The 23590-nt window shown below is 36.1% G+C and overlaps 1 protein-coding gene across 3 annotated transcripts in view; it reads right to left on the bottom strand.

The window, feature by feature from the left end:
* Cenpf (centromere protein F) overlaps positions 1-21232 on the bottom strand; it is a 51838-nt gene extending 30606 nt beyond the window's left edge. For all 3 annotated transcript variants that reach the window (XM_046438463.2, XM_046438464.2, XM_058577046.1), the window contains exons 1-7: positions 21095-21232; positions 19345-19547; positions 17759-17955; positions 11767-11888; positions 11279-11370; positions 8829-9120; positions 7066-7268 (exon numbers count right to left, since the gene is read on the bottom strand). In XM_046438463.2, coding sequence (XP_046294419.1) covers positions 7066-7268; positions 8829-9120; positions 11279-11370; positions 11767-11888; positions 17759-17955; positions 19345-19506 — 1068 coding nt within the window. In that variant the 5' untranslated portion in view covers positions 19507-19547; positions 21095-21232. The remainder of the gene's footprint in view (positions 1-7065; positions 7269-8828; positions 9121-11278; positions 11371-11766; positions 11889-17758; positions 17956-19344; positions 19548-21094) is intronic.
* Between the last annotated feature and the right edge of the window lie 2358 nt (positions 21233-23590).

The following is a 23590-nucleotide window of genomic DNA, read 5'->3' as shown; positions in this document are numbered from 1 at the left end:
TAAAAATGTTTGACACCAAAGAAAAGTTATTCAAGGAAAGAAGCAAATATTTTGTTTTTTAGAAAAAAATCTTAGCCCCAAAATCTGTTTTAAGTTTACCATTGTTTTGATCTTTTTATTTCATAAAAAGTTGGGTTTGAACCTATCAGCCAAATACAAAAACCACTATATCTCAGCACATATAAAATCTATATTTGGAAATATTAGCAAGTATGTAAGAATTAACCCATTTAAATAAATAACTTCATAGTCCATGCTATGAAAACTGAGACAGGATGTCTAATGATTCATCTAACATACTGCTGCTGGGAAGGAGAGGTTAAAAGGTAATGGTGTTGACCCAGTAATTAAAGGGTGCCCATTACCTTTCTCTGATAGTCTCTTTCAAGCATAATGGATCTTGCAGGAAATTTTAAATATTAAAATCCTTCTTTCCACAATGTGGCTCCCACTATGCCACTTTACATTTCTGAGGGTTCACAGGGCTCAAGAATATCACAACTAGGTTTTTTGTTTGTTTGTTTAATTCCTTTTTTTTTTTTTTTTTAGTTATAGGTGGACACAATGTTATAGGCGGACACAATGTCTTTATTTTACTTTATCTGGTGATGAAAGTCGAAACTAGTGCCTCATACATGCTAGGTAAGCACTCTACCTCTGAGCCATAACCCCAGCCCCACAACTTGTTTTTAATCAAACTGCTATAAGCAACACAAAGAACATTCTACTGCCTTCCTAATACCTAGTTATCCATAAAGTAAATTCGAAAATGTGAACTACATGAAAATTTAGAATGCTCTCCTAAAAACAGGTTGGAACAAAAGAGTCGTAATTCTTTAAGTGGTGAAATCCATTCCTCTGTATCATCCCCTTGTACTCAAATCCTTAAACTTTCCCCTAAAACCACTATAAGGACCCAGGGGATAATAAGAAAACTTTGTCTTGGTGGAAAGGAACTCTTCACTCCAAAAGAAATGTGTCCCAAATTGGCAAATCTCTCTATGATTTTTTTCTCTAAGACTCTTCATAGTCTAATTTATAGCTATTAGAAATATTAGAAATTTAACTGGGAATTCAGAGAAAAAGAAAACACTATATAACACTTTGCTGGAAGACCAGTCAGACACCAATTATTAAGTAACCAGAGATAAAAAGTGTAGAGTTGGTCAATAATGACTAAATGATTTTGGAAATATCAGAACTTTAAAAATATCAAATTTAAACAGCAAAATTTTGAGCCAGTGGTTCAAACCAGTCCACTACATTGAACATTATGACACTTTTGTCATTATTTTTATATCATCCTTGAGTTTTTAAATGCCCAAGAAAGAGTATTACAGAGATTACAACAATACTTGGGTTATGAACTTTAGGTTATGAACTGTTGTAGGCACTGAAGATATAACAGTAAATAACTCAGACACAAATCACTGCCCAGATGATGGCCTAAAATTTGGATGATTGACAATTCTCAGGGAAAAAAGAAAAAAAAAAAAAAAAAAATATACAAAACCTACATGTACTACTAATGAACCCTTGGTGCCCTCTACTGGCATTCCCTCAAACTGCAACAGATTCCACTACTCCCATCTCAGAATCAACAATCCTTTCCTATTAAGACATTGCAGGTTTAAAAAGACCCTTTACAAGGTATTTATATTTTATATAAACCTTTCTAAATGGTATTTTAGTATCAATAATGCACAATCCATGTAAAAATAGTTAATCAGTAGGTGTCATAAATGCTCCATGGTGTTCTAAAATAAGTGTCCAGAGCTCAAGTCCTTTGAAAGTATGTAGCATGTGACCCTGTACACTTCTTTAAGATTTCTGTATATATTTTTTAAAACTCCCAAGAATCAATAAATGGAATGGATTCAAACTAAAAAGCTTCTTCTCAGCAAAAGTAACAATCAGTGAGGTGAGGAGAGAACCTATATTTGGAACAAATTTTTACCACAAGCACATCAGATAGAGCACTAATCTATAGGATATATAAAGAACTCAAAAATCTTAACACCAAAAAAAAACCAAATAACCCGTTCAATAATTGGGCCAAGGAACTGAACAAACACCTTTCAGAAGATGATATACAATCAATCAACAAATATATGAAAAAATGTTCAACATCTCTAGCAATTAGAGAAATGCAAATAAAAACCACTCTAAGATTTCTCACTCCAGAATACAAACAACAATAAGTGTTGACGAGGATGTGGGGGAAAAGGCACACAGTGACACAGCCACATCAATGTTTATAGCAGCACAATTCACAATAGCTAAATTGTGGAACCAACCTAGATGCCCTTCAATAGATAAATGAATAAAGAAACTGTGGTATGTATACACAATGGGATATTACTCAGCATTAAAAGAGAATAAAATCATGGCATTTGCAGGTAAATGGATGGAATTGGAGAATGTCATCCTAAGTGAAGTAAGCCAATCCTAAAAAAACAAAAACCAAATGTTTTATCTGATATGTGGATGCTGGTCTATAATGGAGGTGGGAGGGGAGCATGGGAGGAATGGAGGAACTTTAGATAGGGCAAAGGAGAGGAGGGATAGAGAGGGGGTATGAGGGTAGGATAGATGGTAGAATGAGACGGACCTCATTACCCTAAGTACATGTACGAAGACACAAATGGCATGACTCTACTTTTTTGCACAACCAGAGACATGAAAATTTGTGCTCTATATGTATACTATAAATTGAAATGCATTCTGCTGTCATGTATAACAAATTAGAATAAATAAATTTAAAAATATATTTATATGAGTACTGAATTCCAAGTCTGCAGCCACCACCCCCCAACACTCTTTTCTCATGAATTTAAGCCTTGTACCCCACAAAGTCTACAAATACTTGGGGGAAAAAACATATTATAAAATAGCTAACATTCACTTAAGAATACAGTATTAGAATCCAGGCATGGTGACACATACCTGTAATCCTAGCGGCTCATGAGGCTGAAACAGGAGGATTGAGAGTTCAAAGTCAGCCTCAGCTATGGTGAGGCACTAAGCAACTCATTGAGACCCTGTCTCTAAATAAAATCCAAAATCGGGCTGGGGATATGGCTAGGTGATCGAGTGCCCCTGAGTTCAATCCCCAGTACCCAAAAAAAAAAAAAAGAAAGAAAACAGTATTACATTAGCTCTATTTAATAAGTAGTTGTAATGTCTAGGCCAGAAAAACAACTTCAGCAAAACATTTCGCAAACTGGATTTTCAGTTAAGGTGAATTTGTAGCTAGTTGGGAGAAAAAAGGAATCCAGAAAGCATTAAACAAATGAGTGTTTGGAACCTGGAAGGAACACTAATAGAAAGAAAGCTAGATTTATGTTCTCAGCACTGGTCTACTCAAAACAAATTTAACTCAAGATCTGTTAAGAAAAAAATTTCATCAGATATGTTAGAGCAAGGATTTGGTGATTTTTTTATCTCAACAAAACTAACAAGATAAAATGTAAAAGAATAATGGTAATTCTTACATACAAGAAGTCCTGGCCAAGCAGGAATTCAATTATCTTAATTGAATAAGAACTCAACAATTAAGCTCTGATAATAATAACAACTAATGTCATTACATGTTCACCGTGTACCAGGTACTAAAGCCTTTACAAAAATTATCTCAATCTTTACACTGACCTTCGGCCCAGCTATCATCATTAACACCACTTTATTGATTAGTTGACTGTTCAGAAGTTAATTAAACAGTTCCAAAAGCAACACAATTAGAATGTAGCAGGGCCAGAGCTCAAATCCAACTCCTTCTATCTTGAAAGACCAAATTCCTATTACACACTCTGTGTCAACAGAATAAATGCACAGATCCAGAGAGGCCACGTCCCACTAAGGCTCCACTGCTCCTTCACACATCTAGTCAATGCTCCTCAAGACGTCCCTGCATAAAGTACTGCATGAGGAGAATGTGGAAAAACAGCTTCTACTTCCAGAAAGATGGAATAAACACACTTTTCCCTATTAATCCCAATAAGAACAAATAAAAACTCTGGACAGTAAGATGGACATAAGAAAGAGTGGAGAGACAGTGGCAGACTGATGAGGGAGCTCGGGACCCCAGAAAAAAACACCCTACCACTGACAACCCAAAATCTCAATGCAGCAGAAATACCCTTTAGGAATGAAGATGAAAACAATATATCCTCAAGTGAAGGAAAATTGAAAGAATGTGTGGCCAACAGACCTACTTTAAAAGAATGAGTACAGGAAGTTCTCTAAACTGAGAAGAAAGGATGAAAGAAGGATCCCTGGGAGGCATCTAGAAAGAAAGAACAAGTTAAGCAACAATATAAACATATGTAACCAACTCCTTCTGTTCTTTATATATATATATATATATATATTTTTTTTTTTTTTTTTTTTTTAGTTGTCAAAGGACCTTTATTTTACTTATTTATATGTGATACTGATAATCGAACCCAGTGCCAAACACATGCTAGGCAAGTGCTCTACCACTGAGCTACAAACCCAGGCCTCCTTGTGTTCTTGAGCTTTTTAAAATAAGTTCAACAATTGATACCAAAATTACAAGTCAATATAGTACCAAATATACCCATAGAAACTAAGATTATTTTATAAATGGGGAAGGATATAAAAGCATGAAAAGGAAGATAAATGTTTTATAATTTATTAGAACTGGTAAAACAAAGTCATCAACAGAATGTGATAAATTATGTGTATATAATAAAACATCCAGTAAAATCATTATAGAAGTTAACTCAGAAAGTTAAGGGTCTTATGTTTTCTGTCGTATGTGGAAGCTAGAGAGGAAGAGAAAAACAAAGGTTAGGGTAGATCTCATGAAAATCAAAGAGATGCGAAGAGGAAAGGGACCAAGGGATGGGGAGCAGGAGGAGTACTGAGGAATGATACTGGTCAACTTATATTGTTATATTGTGTATCACGTGTATGTAGGAACATGTAACAACAAATCCCATCAGTATGAATAACTATAATGGACCAATAAAAAATGTGGGGTGGGGGGGCCATAGTGAAGAGTGCATTAAAAAATATCACTCAACTATATACATTCTACATGAAACTCACTTCAAATTAACAATGTAGGCATATCAAAAGTCAAAAGACAAGAATACATAAATTTGACAACTTAGAGAAATACACAAACTATTCCAATTCTCCCAGTATGAAATAGGTAACTTTAATAGTTTGGTAATTGCTAAAGAAATGGAATTTATCATTCTAAAACTCCCCAGAAGAAATCTCCAGGCCCAAATAAATTCACTAGAGAATTCTCTCAAATGCATAAAGAAGAAAATATACCAATTGTATTCAATCTTTCAGTAATTGAAGAAGAGGGAAGACTTTCTTATTCATTTTATAAAACTAGAATTACCTTGATACAAATGTCAGACCAAGATGGTAGAAAAAAAAGAACAAACCAATATCCCTCATGAAAGTATGCACAAAAATCTTAACTAGTTTTTAGCAAATAAAATTCAGAAATATATAAAGAATTATATAACAAAACCAACTATAAATAAAACCAAGTGGGGTTTATTCCCAAAATGTAAGACTCATTCAAATATGTAGAATTCAGTGTAATCTGCTACCTTAACAATTTATTATTTTATTCAACTGCAACAATCTATAATTATCTCAAAACAAAAAAAATAATTATTATTATTTAATTAAAGGAAGAAAGGAAGGAAGGATAGACAGACCTATCCAAAGAAAGCAAAAAGGGGATGCCAGAGAAAATATCTTACGAGGAAAGGAGCTCACAAGAATAAGAAACACATTAAAAATCCAGAGTTAGACCAGGCTGGGTGCTGTGGTGCATGCCTGTAATCCCAGCAGTCTGGGAGGCTGAGATAGTAAAATCCTGAGTTCAAAGACAGCCTCAGCAACAGCAAGGCCCTAAGCAACTCAGTGAGACCCTGTCTCTAAATAAAATACAAAATAAGGCTGGGAATGTAGCTCAGTGGCTGAGAAACCTGAGTTCAATGCCAGGTACCCAAAAAAAAAGTTAGTCCAAGACAGCAGGCTACTCCAAGCAGACAGGAAGATAAAAGCAAACAATGGGCCCAGAGGAAGATTAGGTTCAGGAGACTTCAAATCATTATTGTTAGTCTTAGGATGTAATTCATTTTCCTCCATAATACTTGTTACCACATACTATATTATCTGTTTACTTATTTGTTTTTGTTATTTTCTGCCTCCCTCCGTTACGATGAAGCTCCATAAGGCAAGGATATTTGTCTATTACCACTGTATCCCCAGGTCTAGAACAGTGCCTAATATATTGTAGGCACTCAATAAATAAATGAGTGAATGAACAAATGAGTAATAGAAAAAGGAGACAACTGGTAAAGTAGATCCAGGCCAAAGCAAAAATAAATTATCAAAGAAATAGGAAGGCTAGTCTTAAGATTCAATGGCAAGGGACTGGGGTTGTGGCTCAGTGGCAGAGCACTTGCCTCGCACATGTGAGGCGCTGGGTTTGATCCTCAGCACCATATAAAAAATAAACAAGTGTGACACTACTTTGTGTACAACCAGAGATATGAAAAATTGTGCTCTCTATGTGTAATACAAATTGTAATGTACTGTCACATATAACAAATTAAAATAAATAAATAAACAAAATATAGTTATTGTGTTCATCTACAACTAAAAACTATTAAAAAAAAAAAAAAGATTCTATGGCAAAGAGTATATTTACTGGATCCCACGAATAGATCAATTAAATTCCAGCACATCTTCCAAAACTGTTTAAAACCTCTATTTGCTTAAGTGCCTATGCTACGTGCCATACACTATGCCAGGTGCATTTTTCACCACCCCCAGAGACTTTATAAAAGAAACCAGTGACTTGCCCAAAGTTACTCAACTGGAAAAAGTTCAGCCATGATTGATTCTAGACCTGTAATTCTAGTTTAACTCCATCAACACTGCCTAGAACACGCTAACAAAAATCATTACAAGCATTTATGTTATAAACTTAAGTATAAAACACTCTTTCCAAAGAACTGTGTGAAAAGATGGCAACTTTTTAGTAATTCATGGAAAGTCAAGTACCTTGGTTGCTGCCTGGTCATACTGTGCTGTTGTTCTCACCAGTTCATCCTTATTTCTATTCAAAACTTTCTCCTTTTCAGTTAATTCCATTTTTGTTTTCTCCAGTTGGAGTTGCACCTCTAGAAATTTATTCACTTGGCCTTTCATTTCTTTTTCTTGTCCTTGTAGACGTAGTTCCAATTCATTAACCTTGCTTCTTAGCTCTTAAACCACAAATGAAAACAAACTCCAATTCATCTATATTTTTACAAAATGTTCAGAATTTATTATGTATTTTAATTTACTCTAACATCTTTGGTGAGATAAATATAAATAATTTTTATTACACACAGAAACTAACTGTATTTAATTTCAGTGGTTAATGTCTATTGTCTTTTTTTTTTCTCCTTTTCTTTTCTTTTTGTAGTGTTTGTGATTAGACCCAATGGTACACTACCAGTGAGCTACATACATCCCCAGCCCTTCTTATTTACTTGAGGCATGGTCTCACCATATTTCCTAGACTGGCATTGAACTTGAGATCCTCCTGCCTCAACCTCCCCAGTAGCTGGGATTACAGATGTGTACCACCACACCCAACTCATTTGTATTTAAATATTCTATAGAAAGCAGAGAAATAGGTTTTCTTATGTTTTCACAGAGAAATATGGGGAGAAAATGCTTCTCTAAAATACAAACAGCATCTTACAGAGCTGCAAAAAAAAAAAAGTACAACTTGTACAACAAACACCTAAAATCTAAAATTATCACTTAGCTGGGCGTGATGACACATGCCTGTGATCCCAGTGATGAGGGAAGCTAAGGTAGGAGGATAGTCAAGTTTAAAACCAGCCTCAGCAACTTATCAAGGCCTCAAGCAACTTAGCAAGACCCTGTCTCAAAATTAAAAAATAAAAATAAAAAAGGGCTAGGGATGTGATTCAGTGGTAAAGCACACCTGGGTTCAATTCCTGGTATCAAAAAATAAAAATTACCACTTGGTATTATACACTGGCAAAAAAATATTTGTTCTGTGCCCCAAATTAATGCTAAGCAATAAAAATTCACCCTTGTACAGTCTCTGGTGGCTTTACCTTCAGTAAAAATCAAGATGGCGTGAACCTCTCATACTACCAAATTTTAACACTGATTTTTTTTCCATTTTTTTCCTACATGCACACAATAGTGTTTCCAATGGCACTGGCAGCATGACAGCTCTCACCAGTGAACACTGAGAATGATTTCCAATATATCACAGTACTGTAAATTACCATATTCTCCAGAGTAGATTCCCAAACACCACCTGGTACGCTTGGCTGTCAGCTGCTTCATGACACAGCAGCCAGGGTTACAGGTTTGCTCCCATATGGACAGCCTGGCAGTGCAGGGAAAAGCTGCTCTGCTGATACACACCCTGCCTCTGGCCAAAGCTGATCAGAACATAGGCTTTTTCCATGGGCCACAACAGGAGCCAGATAAGAAGTGTGGAGAGTGCAAACTGCTACCAACCTACTTGCTCCACTTCAGGAAAGATAAATCTAAGCCTCTCAGCCTACTTTTAAAGGCTCAGGGCACCAGCTTTCAATACAAATAAAAGTACATTTCAAATCTGTGATGTCTTTTTTACTATTGAAAAGACAGTATTTCACATCATCAGTCAAGGATGTTGACCACTGATGTGTCTAAAACACATAAGCACGAACCAGGAATAAAAATATCTGGAAATGCCTCTGAAGTTATCTCAGCAAATTTTAATTTAAACTTAATTTAGCTATAGAAGTTACCTTGATTCTGGGCTTTACATTGATCCAAAAGATGAGAATTGCTAGAATTATCACAGCCACTACTACTAACATCTCTTTTTCCTGTTTGAAAAGTTGATCTGCTTGGAGTCACCTCTTCTTCCCCAAAAATGTGAGATGCAAAGAAATCTCTCCTATTTGGAGTTTTCTGAGAATTAGAGGAAAGTCTATTTGGGGTCTTCTCCTGTTGCCATGAGAACACAGATGATGATGTCTGATGTCGAGCAATGTCCCGATGATTCATGAGGGTTTGGGGAACAGCCTGGCTAGCTTTCTGTAAAAACAGAAACTCTTTAGAGACCATTGGAAATTGCAATATTCAAGACTATTTCTTTTTTTTTTTTAATGTGGTACTGAGGATTGCATTCAGTACCTCATGCATGCTAGGCGTGTGCTCTACCTCTGAGCCCCAACCCCAGCCCCACAAGACTATTTCTTTTCAGGTAGAATATTTTCAGGTAGAATATAAAGCTAAAATTACAAGCTGTTGACACTTGCATTGCATACCATCAAGTCAAGGAAACCATTAAGTCCCAATTTACAGTGATAGAATATTCTAAATGTCAATCCTTCTTGTCATTGAAGGGACAAGCCGTATCATCTAAGCCTGACCTATTTCAAAAGGACTTTTTTCTGCATTGCTTATCAACTCCATTCAACATGTGAGTATTTGCTGACATTTTAAATACCAAAATTGGCTTTCCTTTGCCTATCATTGGTCACCTTTCTACAACTTCAGAATCAAAATTAAATATTAGCCTGCAGAACCCTTTCAACCATATCACTTCACCCAAAAATGCTATTTAGGATGTTTTATATTACAGAATATACACATTTGTGAATTATCTACAGTTTTGAATTGCTCTTTCTCACAAATATCAAGACTTGGCTCTAGATGCTACGTTAAACTTTTTATACCAAGAACTTGTTTTTTGGCATAGGAAAAGGTTTAGTGTTGATGAAGATTCACATTCCACATAAAGTAACTATGGGAGAAACAATGTCAGGGGCAGAACAGGTACCAATGACTGAACTGGATGACAAAGCACATGACATTTCTAGGACAAATGAGAGACTTATTACTTTTCATTCATCTTGAGGAGCAATGCCTTTGGTGAACTCAAAACAAGGGTTAAAGGCATGAGAAGGTAAATACTTGTTAAAATTCTAAGAAATAGCCAGGTGCAGTGGCACACTCCTGTAATCCCAGCAACTCAGGAGGCTAAGGCAGGAGGATCAAGAGTTCAAACCCAGCTTCAGCAACTTAGCGAGGCCCTAAGCAACTCAGTAAGGTCCTAAGCAACTCAGTGACACCTTGTCTCTAATAAAATATAACACAGGGCTGGAGTTATGACTCAGTGTTAAGCACCCTAGAGTTTAATCCCTGACACCAAAAAAAAAAAAAAAAAAAAAAATTCTATGATATAGGTTGATTGTGATTCTCAAAAGTTAAAGGGGCCTACTTCACCCTTAAACTGTTTGCTGAATTATGCCACCTTAGTAAGTTTCTATGTTTATTACATTAAGTTCCTAACTAGGAGCCAGGTGTGTTGGCACACACCTGTAATCCCAGTGGCTTGCCTCAGCAAAAAGCAAGGCACTAAGCAACTCAGTGAGACCCTTTCTTTAAATACAATACAAAATAGGGCTAGGGATGTGGCTTAGTGGTCAAGGGCCCCTGAGTTCAATCCCTGGTACCAAAAAAAAAAAAATAGTTCATAACAAAGAAATGTATTGTAAGTAGCAAACTTAGATTTTTTTAAGAAAATGACATCATGTGAACAGAACTGGTGAAGGTAAAATTCAACAGGCATCAGGTATTTTCAAAGTCAGTCCCTGAACTACATGTAGGGGTTTTAGAAACCTGCATTATTTTTTAATTTTATTGACACTGAATAAACCTCTTTGCCATTTTCTGTTTGTTTATGCATATCAAAATGGAGTGCAAACCTCTCCTCAGCAGCTTATTTTTTTAAAAAATTGAGAAAATTGAGTTGATAACATTCTTCTCTGAAATGAACATGTCACAAATAACATGTCCCTAGTACCAATCGCATTTCATCAGAGGACCATATAGGAAGCAGCCGCCTCCAGGTGCCAAAGCCAGCCAGTATCAGGAATAACTCTTGGGTCCTGCTCTCTCCAAAACAAACTTCTTATCCCTAGATCTTAATAAGGAAATAATTATATGGCTATGGTTCTCCTAGAATTTAAGGACAAATTAACCTCTCTATTTTACTCACTCCTACCTAGTTTTAAAAATAAGAATTAACAGTGCCAATGAGCCAGGAATTGTTTCCAGTATAAGAAAAAAAAAAAAAAAAAAAAATCAACTCTACATAAAACAGATTCTTCTCTAATCTTGTTCTATCCTATAATCAAGGATTTCTATGAATGCATATTCTACATTACAGGGCCCATCATTAACTTACTTTAGACTGCAAGGCTTTAACCTCTGCCTCTAATCTTTTTCGTTCTTCAACTTCTTTATTATATTTTTCTTTTAGATCTTCATACTTGGAACCTAAACATAGACAACAAATACTATTTTATTTCAGTCATTGATTTCATGAAGGAATTCACAGATCAATAATCACTGTGATAGTCTAGAAGTAGAGTATCATAGAGCACCAAGTAGAAGGAACATTTGGTTAGGGCAACAGATCAAAATATTGATCAAGTATCAACATACTTGGGAGACACAGGAATGTTCTGAAACAATCTGTTTTAAAACACACCACACAAAGATAAAGTGTAAAGGTGAGCACTTACCCCTATAGCTCAACATAATTCCACAGACGTGCCAATGAATTTTTTTAAACACCGAAATTAAAAACTGAATTCACAGTTGAATTAATTTTTCACAGAATTAAAATCTCAAATTTAAAAATCTGTTAATACCAAGAAAAATAATCTTTACCACTGTAATAATGACTTGGTGTTAGTGGAGTTGCAAAAAGTTTTTGTGGTGTATTGCACAGATTCAGGGAGACATCTGCAGACTGCGCAGCTTGTTGACTTCTTTCAAGTTCAGATTTATACCTGTTAGAAAATAATGCAAAACGTGACAAATCAGTTAGAAGAAAGGCTACAGAATACCAATGTCATACATTACCAGTGGAAAAAGGACTTACAAAGAAACCCATTGTTTAAGAACAACTAACCATAGACATTGAATAAAAATTAATTTAATAAGTGCTAATTATAAATGCAGTAATTCCACAAAAGAATGGAGTCAAAAGTTACAGAAATATAACTATACGCCAATAATTAAAATGTTATAAAGACTTTAATGAAGATCTGTAATAACCACTACATCAGCAAAGAGTTGGAGGGTTGAGGATATATTACAACAAATTTTATATTCTAAGTCAAAGAAAGAATAGGGACTTGTAAGAACTCAGAACTTCGGAAACATGGGGAAAAAATTATATCATTGAAGCAATCACAAATCACAAGAATGGATGATACAACTTATGATATTTAATCATTTCAAAATCAGTCTTGATGTCTAGATCAGGCATTATATGACATTTTTATATAAAAATTAATAATATACACCTAGAAAAGATATGGCTAGAAATAGTTACAAAGAAATGAGTTAAGTAATTTATATATGAATAGAATAATATTCCTATCCTACAAGTAAATTTTAAATACATCTCAGAACAAAATAATCCAGGTTAAAAAAAGGGTTCAATTCTGATGTTAAAGAATTTTCAACTCTTGCAAGTCTCTAATGTCTCAAATTTTGCTTAATGTAAGAGATAAAATCAACACCCTATTAAAATGGCTAAGGATATGCTCTCTTTCCTTGGGTATATTACTCAAAGCAAGGAGTGAAGAAAGTAGTAAAGGAAGTAAGTCAGTGCCCTTAACTTCTCCCAGCTCCAATTCAATCTGGGAAGGAAGAAACACCAATTGAGCTAAAAATAATGACAACTCAGCACATGAAAGTTTACAGTTGGGAAAGCAATGCCCAATAGAAATCTTCTGCTAGTATTTAAAGAGCAACAGCAAACAAGTGAAATTAATTTTTAAGTTTTGTTAACTTGCCACTGTGGAGATACTCTGTTTGACTTGAAATTTAAAAATTGAGACATTTTTTGTAGTAAATCTTCAGAACTAAGTACGCAATATACATTTACAACACATCTCAATTAGGAGCACATTTTAAGAGCCATATGTAGCCAGTGGGTACCATATTGGCAGTGCAAGTATATAGGCTATAAAAGGCGTAACAAGCTGATTCTAGAGACAAATTTTGAAGAACCTTGCAAAACTAATGTTTCTTTTCCCTCTCAAATTCACATCTTACTTCCTCTTCACTATCCTTTCATTTATAAACAAAAAATATATACTTTATCTTAATATTAAGTAAAAATATATCCTACTGTAACATTTTTTTTCCTCCTTCCACCCCAGGTAGAAAAATAAAAGACACTGCTACCAATAAAGCACTAAATTAAATTGTTTCTACTATGTTGAACCTTTTAGATTGCCAATACCTATACTTTCGACAAATATTCTAAAAGGTTAAGTCTAACTTGTTGAAGACTCTCCGGAAACCTAATCAGTAGTTACTGATAGAGTAAATAAATTCCTGCCATTTGAAAGTTGTAAGAATCTAAAAATTATATTCAATCTTTTCTGCAATCTATAGTTATTGCACTCATAAATTTTTATAATGTAGAAACCTACATTCAAGTTTCTATACTCTATAGTATGTATAACCATATAGCTAATAATTATTTTATTTTTATACAGGTTGCCCAGGTTGGCCCTGAACCTGCAATTTTCTTGCATTGGCTTCCAGAGTAGCTGGGATTATAGGCTACCATGCCTGGTAATATTTTTAAACTAAATATACCATAAAAGTGTCCTAACCCCATGAGGACGACAGTGTCAACTTTTTTTTTTTTTTTTTTTGGTACCAGCGATTGAACCCAGGGGCACTTAATCACTGAGCCACATCTTCAGCCCTTTTTTATGTTTTTGCTTAGAGCCAGGGGATCACTGAGTTGCTTAGGACCTTGCTAAATTGGTGAGGCTGGCTTTAAGCTTGCAATCTTTCGCCTCAGCCTCCTGAGCTGCTAGGATTACAGGCTTATGCCACGGTGCCAGGTGACAACTATTAAAATGGATAATATTTATAGTTGCTAGATGTCTTGCACAAACCTGGGTGTATATTGGTATTGCTACCAAATGACACTTTGCAATCAAATATAGAAATGCATACAATAGTAACCTTTTATTAAGATGTTAAAAATATAAGCATTTCTATTTCTACCTAAATTACCAAAACCAGTATTTCTAAATCCAGCTCCCAAAATGTGCTTTCCAAAGAAGCAGAGATTCCAGCATAATAAGGTGAGCTTCCTACTTCCCTAACTCCTGTCTTCCAAAACTAATTATCTTTCTTTGATTCCTTCAACAAATATTTGAAGATATACCACTTCAGGTGCTATGGATATAGCACTGAACAAGACAGAAAAGGTCCCTGTTCACCACCACACTGCCAGCAGCCTTGAGACAAAGCCACACACCCTCCCACTCCCCAACTGCCCGTGTCCAGGAGGTACTGGTCTCTCTTCTTACATGATGTGCCACTATATTTTGCATTTATGCTTTGTATATTCTACTCTTTTATAGACATGCTCTTTTATAAATGATGTATAAAATGGTTTTCCACTGTACTCCCTTCTGGATGCCAAGGGGTCCTCTTTTCTCTCCCTTGGTCCAATACATTTTTGTTTCTGAATATGACTCTGTGTGTGTGTGTGTGTGTGTGTGTGTTTTTTTAATCTAAATCTCTCCTCTGTAGTATTTTTTAAATAAATAATTGTTTATAAAATTACTGGCAAAAAAAAAGAAGGTTCCTGTTCTCATAGAACTAAGTGAGATAGAAGTTTATCTTTTTAACATGCAACTTACAAATAGCCATCATTCTACATGAAGAGGAAGAAAAATTAGAAAAACGATTTTTATACAGGAAAATTATCACCTTCACAGAAAGATGAGAGTGATTTTTAAATATTTTAACTTTCAAAACTATTGTTGATATGTAGTTATGAAGCCAGATTTAAAATTAGGTAGTCAGTGTAGTTAGGTAAATCGGGTCTAATATCAAGTAAGATCTAAAATGGAGGCCATGGAATGTTAATGAAGTCCCAAGAAAAGCCCTAGGCCCAAAGTCCATCCCAAAGAAATGTTAATGAACAGCCCCAGCAGATTTGAAGATAGCCCATCCCAAAGGAATGTTAATGAAGTCCTTCCTGCCCAGTTTACTTCTTTGGCCCACCTGTGTCCCACCCCTCGGGCCTTCCAACCTACATTCCATCACTGAAAGAATTATAAAAAGGGGAAACAACTGCACTTCCAGGGATTCCACCTCTTGGGTCCCCTTCTTCCTCTGGGAGAAGTCTTTTCTGCTGTCCTTTAATAAACTTCTAATTTCTACTCTGACCTTGCCTCGGCGTGCTTCTCTGGTGTTATTCTTCAACATTGGGGAAGCAAGGACTCGTCACCAGTCAACAGTGGTAACAGTTACAATTGAAATTATTATAGCTATGCCAGAAAAATTAATTTCATGATATCAAGGTATTCATTAGTTACAAAGGAAAAAAACAGCAACTTTATAGTAGCGGTCCCGGACCTTTACAAAGGAAGAAACTTAAGTTACAGACATCTGATATGCTATACGGAGAAAAGCACATTGGTACTTCTGCAGTAAAATTCATAACCCCAATCTGATCCAGTGATTCTCAACCAGAGAAAATTTCACTCTTCCAAAGGACATTTAGCAAAGCCTGGAGACTTGTTTAATCATCCCAATGGAATGGAGTAGATGATACTGGCATCTAGTGGTTAGGAGATATGGATGCTGTCCAGTATCCTACAACAAGCAGGTAATCCAGTCCAAAACATCAAGAGGGCTACTGTTCAGAAACACTGATCTAATCAGTAAAAAAAAAAAAAAAAAAATCAGCCAAACCCAAATTGAAGCCATTCTCCAAAACAACTGACAGGTATTTTTCAAAATATGAAGGTCACAAAAGATAAGGAACCATCACAACTTAGAAGAGGCAAAGAAAACCTCAACTAAATGCAGTGTGGAATCCTGGGCACAGAAAAAGGACATGACTAGTAATACCAGTGAAACTCTAATGAAATATATAGTTAATAGTACAAAATCAGTGTTATTTCCTGCTTGGGAGTGTACTTTGTTATATAAGGTATTAACAACAGAAGAAATCTGGATAAAGGATATAAAAGAACTCTACTAGGCTTGCAAATTTTCTTCAAGTTTCAAGTTTACTTCAAAAATAAGGTGGTGGTTGTTTACTTTTTAATTTCTGTGTATGTTTGTGGAGTCAATGGGACAATGTACTTAAGTCCTTTAAGCTATTATCACTCTGTTGAGGGCCACAGCCGAGTCCTTGCTTTCCACATTGAGGTTCAGAAATCCTCCTATATCGTGCAAACTTTCATTTATTTTATTCCTGTACTTTGATGATTTCTACATTTAATGTCTCTGAGCATCTGGAGTTTATTTTGAAGGACATAATGTGTGGATTTCATGTTCTTACCTTCATCATTAGGCATCTTTGAAATGGTCCCACTACCTTTTATGGAATCATTTGGCTTTCTCCAAATAGGGGTGGCACCTGGCATTTTGCCAGAGGGAGTGGTTGAGAGGTGATGCCATGGAGCCATCAAAATGATGGTTAAGTTAAGCTGTGTATTCAATTGTATATAAACCCCTGCTGTCCGCAGTTCTCACAGGGATTCCTGGGGAGTTCGAGTTGGTGGGTGACTTTCTGGTGGAGGGAGTTCCAGTTGGAGTGGTGTTCCTGGAAGGGCCGCGTGGGTGGCATTCACGGGAGTTCGGGCAATAAAGGAGTTCCTGTTTGAACCTACAAGTGCCTCATGGCGACTCAGTTATTTTGTGCCCAGCCAGACTGCGGCATCACTCCTTATTATTTTGACAAAATTCTATCATTAGAACAAGAGTATAGCCTTTCTTAGCTAGTAATGATTAGACTCCATTGAATTTATTTGTATTAACACCTCCAATTGGGGGATTTTTTTAATGAAAGTGGTACTAAACAACTTTTTTATTGCTTAAACTGGCAAACTGGTTTTATAATACTTAAAATGAAAGATGGAACTCTCAGAGAAGAATCTCAGTAGGAACCTCTTCAGGACTTCACTTACTCCCTCCAGCTTAGAACCTATGGTATATTAAACCACTCTCTGTGACTCCTTGACTTAAAGCTCATGAGAAATCTTTTGCTTAGTTTTGCTTTACCCTCAATTATTCCATTGTATTCAATCCCATTATCCTGCCCCAAACAAACTTAAATCAATCTGCCCATTCAGTTTCTCAGCACTTCAGATCCCAGATGCTATAAGAAACCCTCACCTCACCTCACCCCACCCTACACACTCCTCCATATTGGTTCTGCTACAAATTTCTAATCTGCAACTTCAACTGGGCCTTTTTTGCTCCTCAATCCTTTCACAATTCCCTAGTTTTAGTTCTCCCCTTCATTCTCTATAATAGCTTTTCCAGCCAGAGAAAACATGAGCCATCAGGATAAGCCATGCTTTCACTTCCTTCCATCTATTAGTGACCATTATTAACAAATGAGCTATTATCCATTATTGTATCATCCCAGTGACCAATATAGCATCTATCGCATGGACCAGCCTAATAAAGTTAAATGAATAAATAAGCAACCATTTGATGAATTTGTATTGAGCCATGTCATAACTGAACTGAATCACTGCTTACTCCACCAGAGGAAAAATATATTTCAAAATATATCAACTATATCATTAAAGAAAATAATAAATGTATCTGATGACATAGAAATAATATTCATATAAATCCCATTCAAATAAATTACCTTTTAAGTTCCTGTTCCAGTTTTTCTATTTGTTTTTTGCCTGCACTCAATTGTCCTTCTTGGAAATTCACTTGTGACTCCTTGACTTGAAGTTCATGAGAAATCTTTTGCTTAGTTTTCTCCAAATTTTCACATATTTCCATCAATCTTTGATTCTCCCTTTTCAGGTTTGTACCCTCGGTTTTTTCATTTTCAACCTAATAGGAATCATTGGGAAGGAAACAGGTCCCTTATTTTGCAAATTTACCAAGTGTACTTGTGGATTTAACAATCCTCTGAGGTAAAGTTGTAATAAGCAAGACGTCAATGTTTCTGAACACAGAAATTTTAGGTCACCACATTCTGAAGCCTATAAAGAGAAAAGTTCTACAAAATCACATTTTACACTATCTTTTGGTCAGGGCTACCCCTATTCATCTAGCAAGTCAAGCTTTATCATCGTTTTAAGAATAAAAAAATTACAAATGAACACTATACCTCTCCCTCAGCAATTCATTTTCAAGTCTGGCTAAAGTCAGTTATTGCAAGAAATCAGAAAATTCTCCCACAAGCAAAAAAACAAAACAAAACAAAAAAAAATTTAGAAGCAATGATCATACCACTACTTTGTTGGTTAATACAGAGGTACAAAGAAGTACTATTTAAGTTTTCATTTACTAGCCCCGAAGAGAAATTGGGGAATACCAAGATAAAAAGCCCATATCAGAAAGTGGTCTCCATTTTCTATAAAAAGACTGTAATAATAACCCGATTTGAAGCCAGGAACTTTGGCCTTTGCTGTGAAATGCAACTGCAATTTCCAATTCAGGTTCCCAAACATAGGTTTAAAAGGAACTCAACAGCCCTAAATATCAGCAAATAGGCCGAAAAGGGGGAAAAGATCAAGGAAATTTGAGGCAATTAAAAATGTCTGGGGTTGGGAGGGGGAGCATGGGAAGATTAGACAAACTCTAGACAGGGCAAAGGAATGGGAGGGGAAGGGAGGGGGCAAGGGGGTAGGAAAGACAGTGGAATAAGATGGACATCGTTACCCTAAGTACATGTATGAAGACACAAACAATATGAATATACTTTGTATACAACCAGAGATATGAAAACTTGTGCTCTATAAGTGTAATATGAGTTGTAATACATTCTGCTGTCATATATAACAAATTAGAATAAAAAATTAAAACAAATTTTAAAAAAATAAAAAGTCTGAAGAGAAGGAAGGGGATTACCACAAAATCACTTCTAATTTTTTTAAAGTATTTTTTAGACATTGATGCATTGATGCATGACCAATGTGATTCTGCAACCTATACACTCAGAAAAATGAGAAATTATATCCCATCTGATTAAAATATATGATATGTCAAGATCATTGTCCTGTCATGTGTAACTAATTAAATCAAATTTTTTAAAAAGTATTTTTTAGACATTGGTGGACCTTTATTTTATTCATTTATTTATATGTAGTGCTGAGAATCGAACTCAGTCTAGGCAAGCACTCTACTGCTGAGCCACAACCCCAGCCCTCTCTCTAAATTTAAAGGTGAAATAATTAATCCAAAAAACAAGTGAATACTGTCAAATGTCAGTGATACCTTCTGTTTCTGTTTTTGCAGTGCAGCCTCTAGAGTATCAAGTTGAAACTGTCTTTGCTGCTTTTCTTTCTTCAGTTTGTCTAGCTGTCCTTCAAGCTCTTGAATTTTCTGTAGAGCTCTTGTAGGGAGGCCTTCCTTCCATTCTTCCAAAGCCCAGCTCATTCTGTTCTCCTTTCTGTATTATTCCAACATTTATAAGAAAACTGAAAAGAATAACCAGATTGTTGGTCTTACTGCAGTAAAAGGAAACTTAAAGTCAGAGACTACCTCAAAGAATCAAGTTTCAAAAAATGACAACTTTCAAAAGATAATGCAGTGTATTTGTCTTCTCCATCCTCTGAAAGGTGACTACCAATAATTCTGATTATGAAGTATATAATACATTTGTTGGGTTTCCCCTTGCTTTTTGTTTTTCTTCTGTCTCAGTTTTGACTTCTTATATGGCTACCTGCTTTCTACTGCTTAGTTTGCTTTCATTACATAAAACATGAATATTTTGCTCTAAGGTTGTTTTCAGGTGAAATATGCCCTACATATAAACAAATAAAGTACAAAATTAATTTGCAAATTCTCTTCTTTCCCTCTTCACATCAATAATTACCACTCACACCTCATCCCTCATCTTCTGGGAAAACTTTCTGACATAAAAAGGAGCAACTTAGATGATAGAGGGAAATAAACAAGGAAAACTGGTAAGTTAAATGTTTTTCCACTCCAAAGTCTAACACACAGCTATGTAAATATATCTATCTAAATATATTTATATTTATAAATATACTTAATATATGCTACATATATAATTAACACACATTTTGACAAAGTAAGGCATCAGCTCTCAGCCATCTGTACTGACCCACTGGGACAAAAGAAAAAGTAAACCTGAAAAATAAAATTTGAGGAGCATGGTTTGGGTGGGAGAAGGAAGACGGTAGAAGAAAATTCTGTATGTGAAGGTTCCAGCAAGGAGGATTTTCAGGACTAACACATCCTTTCCAGAAAAATGCTTTGTCTTTACATATTAAATATGTACAGGGCACTCTTCATGCCTCAATCACCTAACCCTTGTAAAATCCCCAAGGCAATTCTTTTCTGTGACCCACCCATCCCCAGCTTTTCAGGCCCGCATTCACCTTTCCCTTTATCAAAATTCCCCTTCACTAAAAACCCCGGAGTCCCCGCCTATGGTCCCGGGGCTGGTTAAGTATTCTGCCTCCTCCGGACAGGGTCCGTGTAATTCATTTCTGGGTCATCACATAGCAGAGCCTGACACACAGATCCTTCCCAATAAATGTGGAAGACAGGAAAAGTGAGAAGAGGGAGGAGGAACGATCTCCTAACCAACAATAGGCAAACTCCGCCGCCCAGACCAAAACAACAAAGGACTAGGTTCCTATTTCTAAATAGAAGCCATGGTTCCCGGAGAGCTGCTTGAAAATACCTGGTCATCTCCAGTTCTGTTACCTTAAGGAGGAGGAAACCGATTCCCCCAAAGTGCTAGTCCGTGACGGAACAGCTTCTCCGCTCCCTAGAATGAGCCGTTTCAGCCCGAGCCGAGGTGGGCCCAACCCACGAACCTCACCCCACACTCCAGCGCGGTTAGGAATGGGACCGGCCACCAGCACCACAGGGACGCGAGCGCGAGTCAGAGGCAGCCCTGCCCAGTCAGAGGCAGCCCTACCCAGCATCCGCGGGCAGCAACTAGCGGTCACTGGGCCGGCCACCAGAGCCGGGACGCAGGCAGTACGCTCACCTTGCTACCTTGCTTTAAGGTTGTTTCTAAGGTTGTTGGAAGGAGAGAAAACAATCTCTCAGAGTGTCCGGTTCCGATGCAGCCTCCGCGAGGCTGAAGGCCTGATCCCAATTCAAACTGCCCGCGATCCACTCTCCCACTTCCGGTCCCGACCAAACTCCCCTTCAATTCTATTGGTCACTGTAAGGAGATGTGCACCAATCAGTTTCCGTTCATTCGGCCTGCCTCCTCTGATTGGCTCTTTTGGATGAATTTTAAAAAACCAGCCCTCACTGCTGGTGGTGCCTGCGCCAGGGCTCAGAAGCATTTTTACTGTTGCCTTGGAGACGGAGACCATGTGCTTTTGCTGAAGCTGGACAAAGTTTTGAACAGCTACTTCCGCAAGAGCCAGGGAATGTGCCGGCTCGATTAGAAGGGTGTGGCCTATCGAGGACTGACTGCGGAAGGGTGCTGTCTGGTGAAAACTTACACATATCTACTTCTGTATTAAATTTAAGACGTAAATACAAAGTACTAAGCTTGTCATGCATTCTTCAACCAGCGAAAATTCTTAATTCTTTGAGAGAACTATTAGCCTTATTTAAAAGTTAACTGAAGCACGTAGAAGCCAAGTAATTTGAAATTGGATCTGGACAGACAGACTCCCCCTTTTTCCTGCTGACCTCTATTGATCACGTTTTGAAGGGGATGATTCTGAACACTTGCTAACCGGAATTTGAGGGAAAAACATTCCATCAGACTCAAATACTCAGAAATATTGCATCAAAATTGGATGTAATTAATTTCTCCTTTTTATGAAGCCCACTGATTTTGTATATTCTTATATAATTGTTTATTTTCCTATTCAACTACAAGTAAGCTTCTAAACGCAAGAGCAAGCTGTGACTTGCTAAATTAATATACGTCTAATGTGTTGTTCTCTTCAATAAGTTCCAAACACTACCTTTCATTAAAGTATTCCTAGAGCCTAGTCTGCTCCAATTCAAAAGGCATTTTCTTTATGAAAACTCTCTGTCCCGACGCACCCCTTAAAAATAGTTATTTCCTAGTTCTTTCCTGATACTTGGCTATACTTCAGTTTTAAGTTTTTTGACATGTCTTATATTTATGGCCATAGTTGGTTCCTCCATCAGACTCAAAAATTCCTTTTGAGTAAAATCTATTTTATTTTTGCACGTATATTAATTTAAAAAAACATCTTCTTTGGAGATAAAACTGCCATCTGAAGAAAGATCAAGTTCCCTGAGATCTTTGAATCCCCAAGAGGAGAACAGGGAACACATGGAAGAAGAACTTTTGTGGTACACAGTTAGATCAGTCTAGTATCTGGTAGTTCTGGGATTTGACCCAAATTCTAGTTCCAATACCAATTGCTATTTCATTGCCTCCTACAGTAATTTTTCAATTATTTATTAGCTGCCTAAGGAAAATAAAAATGGAAAGAAAAATTATAGAAGATTTTAAAGGTTTGAATGCACAATGTTCATTTTATTCATTACTTAGAAGATATTTATCTAGGGGCCACTGAATAACCAAGCCTTGTGCTACATTCTAGAATAAACAAAAATAATACATTCCCTTCTTGAGCAAAGGAATCAGGTGACAAAACTATTCTAGTAATTTCTTTGATATTTCTTTGTCTTCAATTGTATAGTTCTCGTTCCACAAGCAAAAACATTTTGAAGGCAATGCTCATACCACTACTTCATTGGTTTTAAACTATTTAATGTGGTTCTAAAAGTCACAGAGGCTTTATTTATTTCTCCAGTCTTTTTCTTCTCCAGTCTACATTTCCTTTTAGATAGGATCTACTAATATTTTTTCAGGTTTACTGATCTTCTCTTTTCTAATATTTATTCTGCTGCTCATTTTGTCCACTGAATTTTTACTTCCAGCTCTTGACTTATTATCTTGTCGGTTAAGATTCTCATTTCCTGGTTTTTTTTTTCCTTTTTTATAGAGATTTTTTAATTGGATGCCAGATATGGTAAATTCTACATTTTTAATTTTGTTTTACTGCTCGAAAGAATGACACATGTAATTCTGACAGGTTACTCAAGATTTAGTTTATTTTGTAAGTTGTTATTAAATTTTTTTAATATTTATTATTTTTTAGTTGTAGTTGAACACAATATCTTTATTTTATTTTTATGTGGTGCTGAGGATTGAACCCAGGGCCTTGCATGTGCTAGGCAAGCGCTCTGCCGCTGAGCCACAATCCCAGCCCCTGTTTTTAAATTTCATAAAGATAATTCTGAGAGTAGCCTCTCTTCTAGGGCTATTTATGCCATTTCTTTCTTTAATATATTTTTTTAGTTGTAGATGGACACAATACCTTTATTTTATTTATATATTTATTTAATGTGGTGCTGAAGATCAAGCCTAATGCCTCACTCTATTTAGGGCATTTCTAAGACATGTTTCTTCTGGGTTTCTATTGCACTTCCCCGTGTAGTTAGCAAGTTCTTTCCACTCTTGGTTGATGGGAACTCAGAC

This window comes from Marmota monax, unplaced genomic scaffold (assembly GCF_021218885.2).
Source record: "Marmota monax isolate L192 unplaced genomic scaffold, Marmota_monax_Labrador192_F-V1.1 WCK01_AAM20220418_F8-fsc00118, whole genome shotgun sequence".
Lineage (NCBI taxonomy): Eukaryota > Metazoa > Chordata > Mammalia > Rodentia > Sciuridae > Marmota > Marmota monax.
This window is presented reverse-complemented; position numbering and strand designations above follow the sequence as displayed.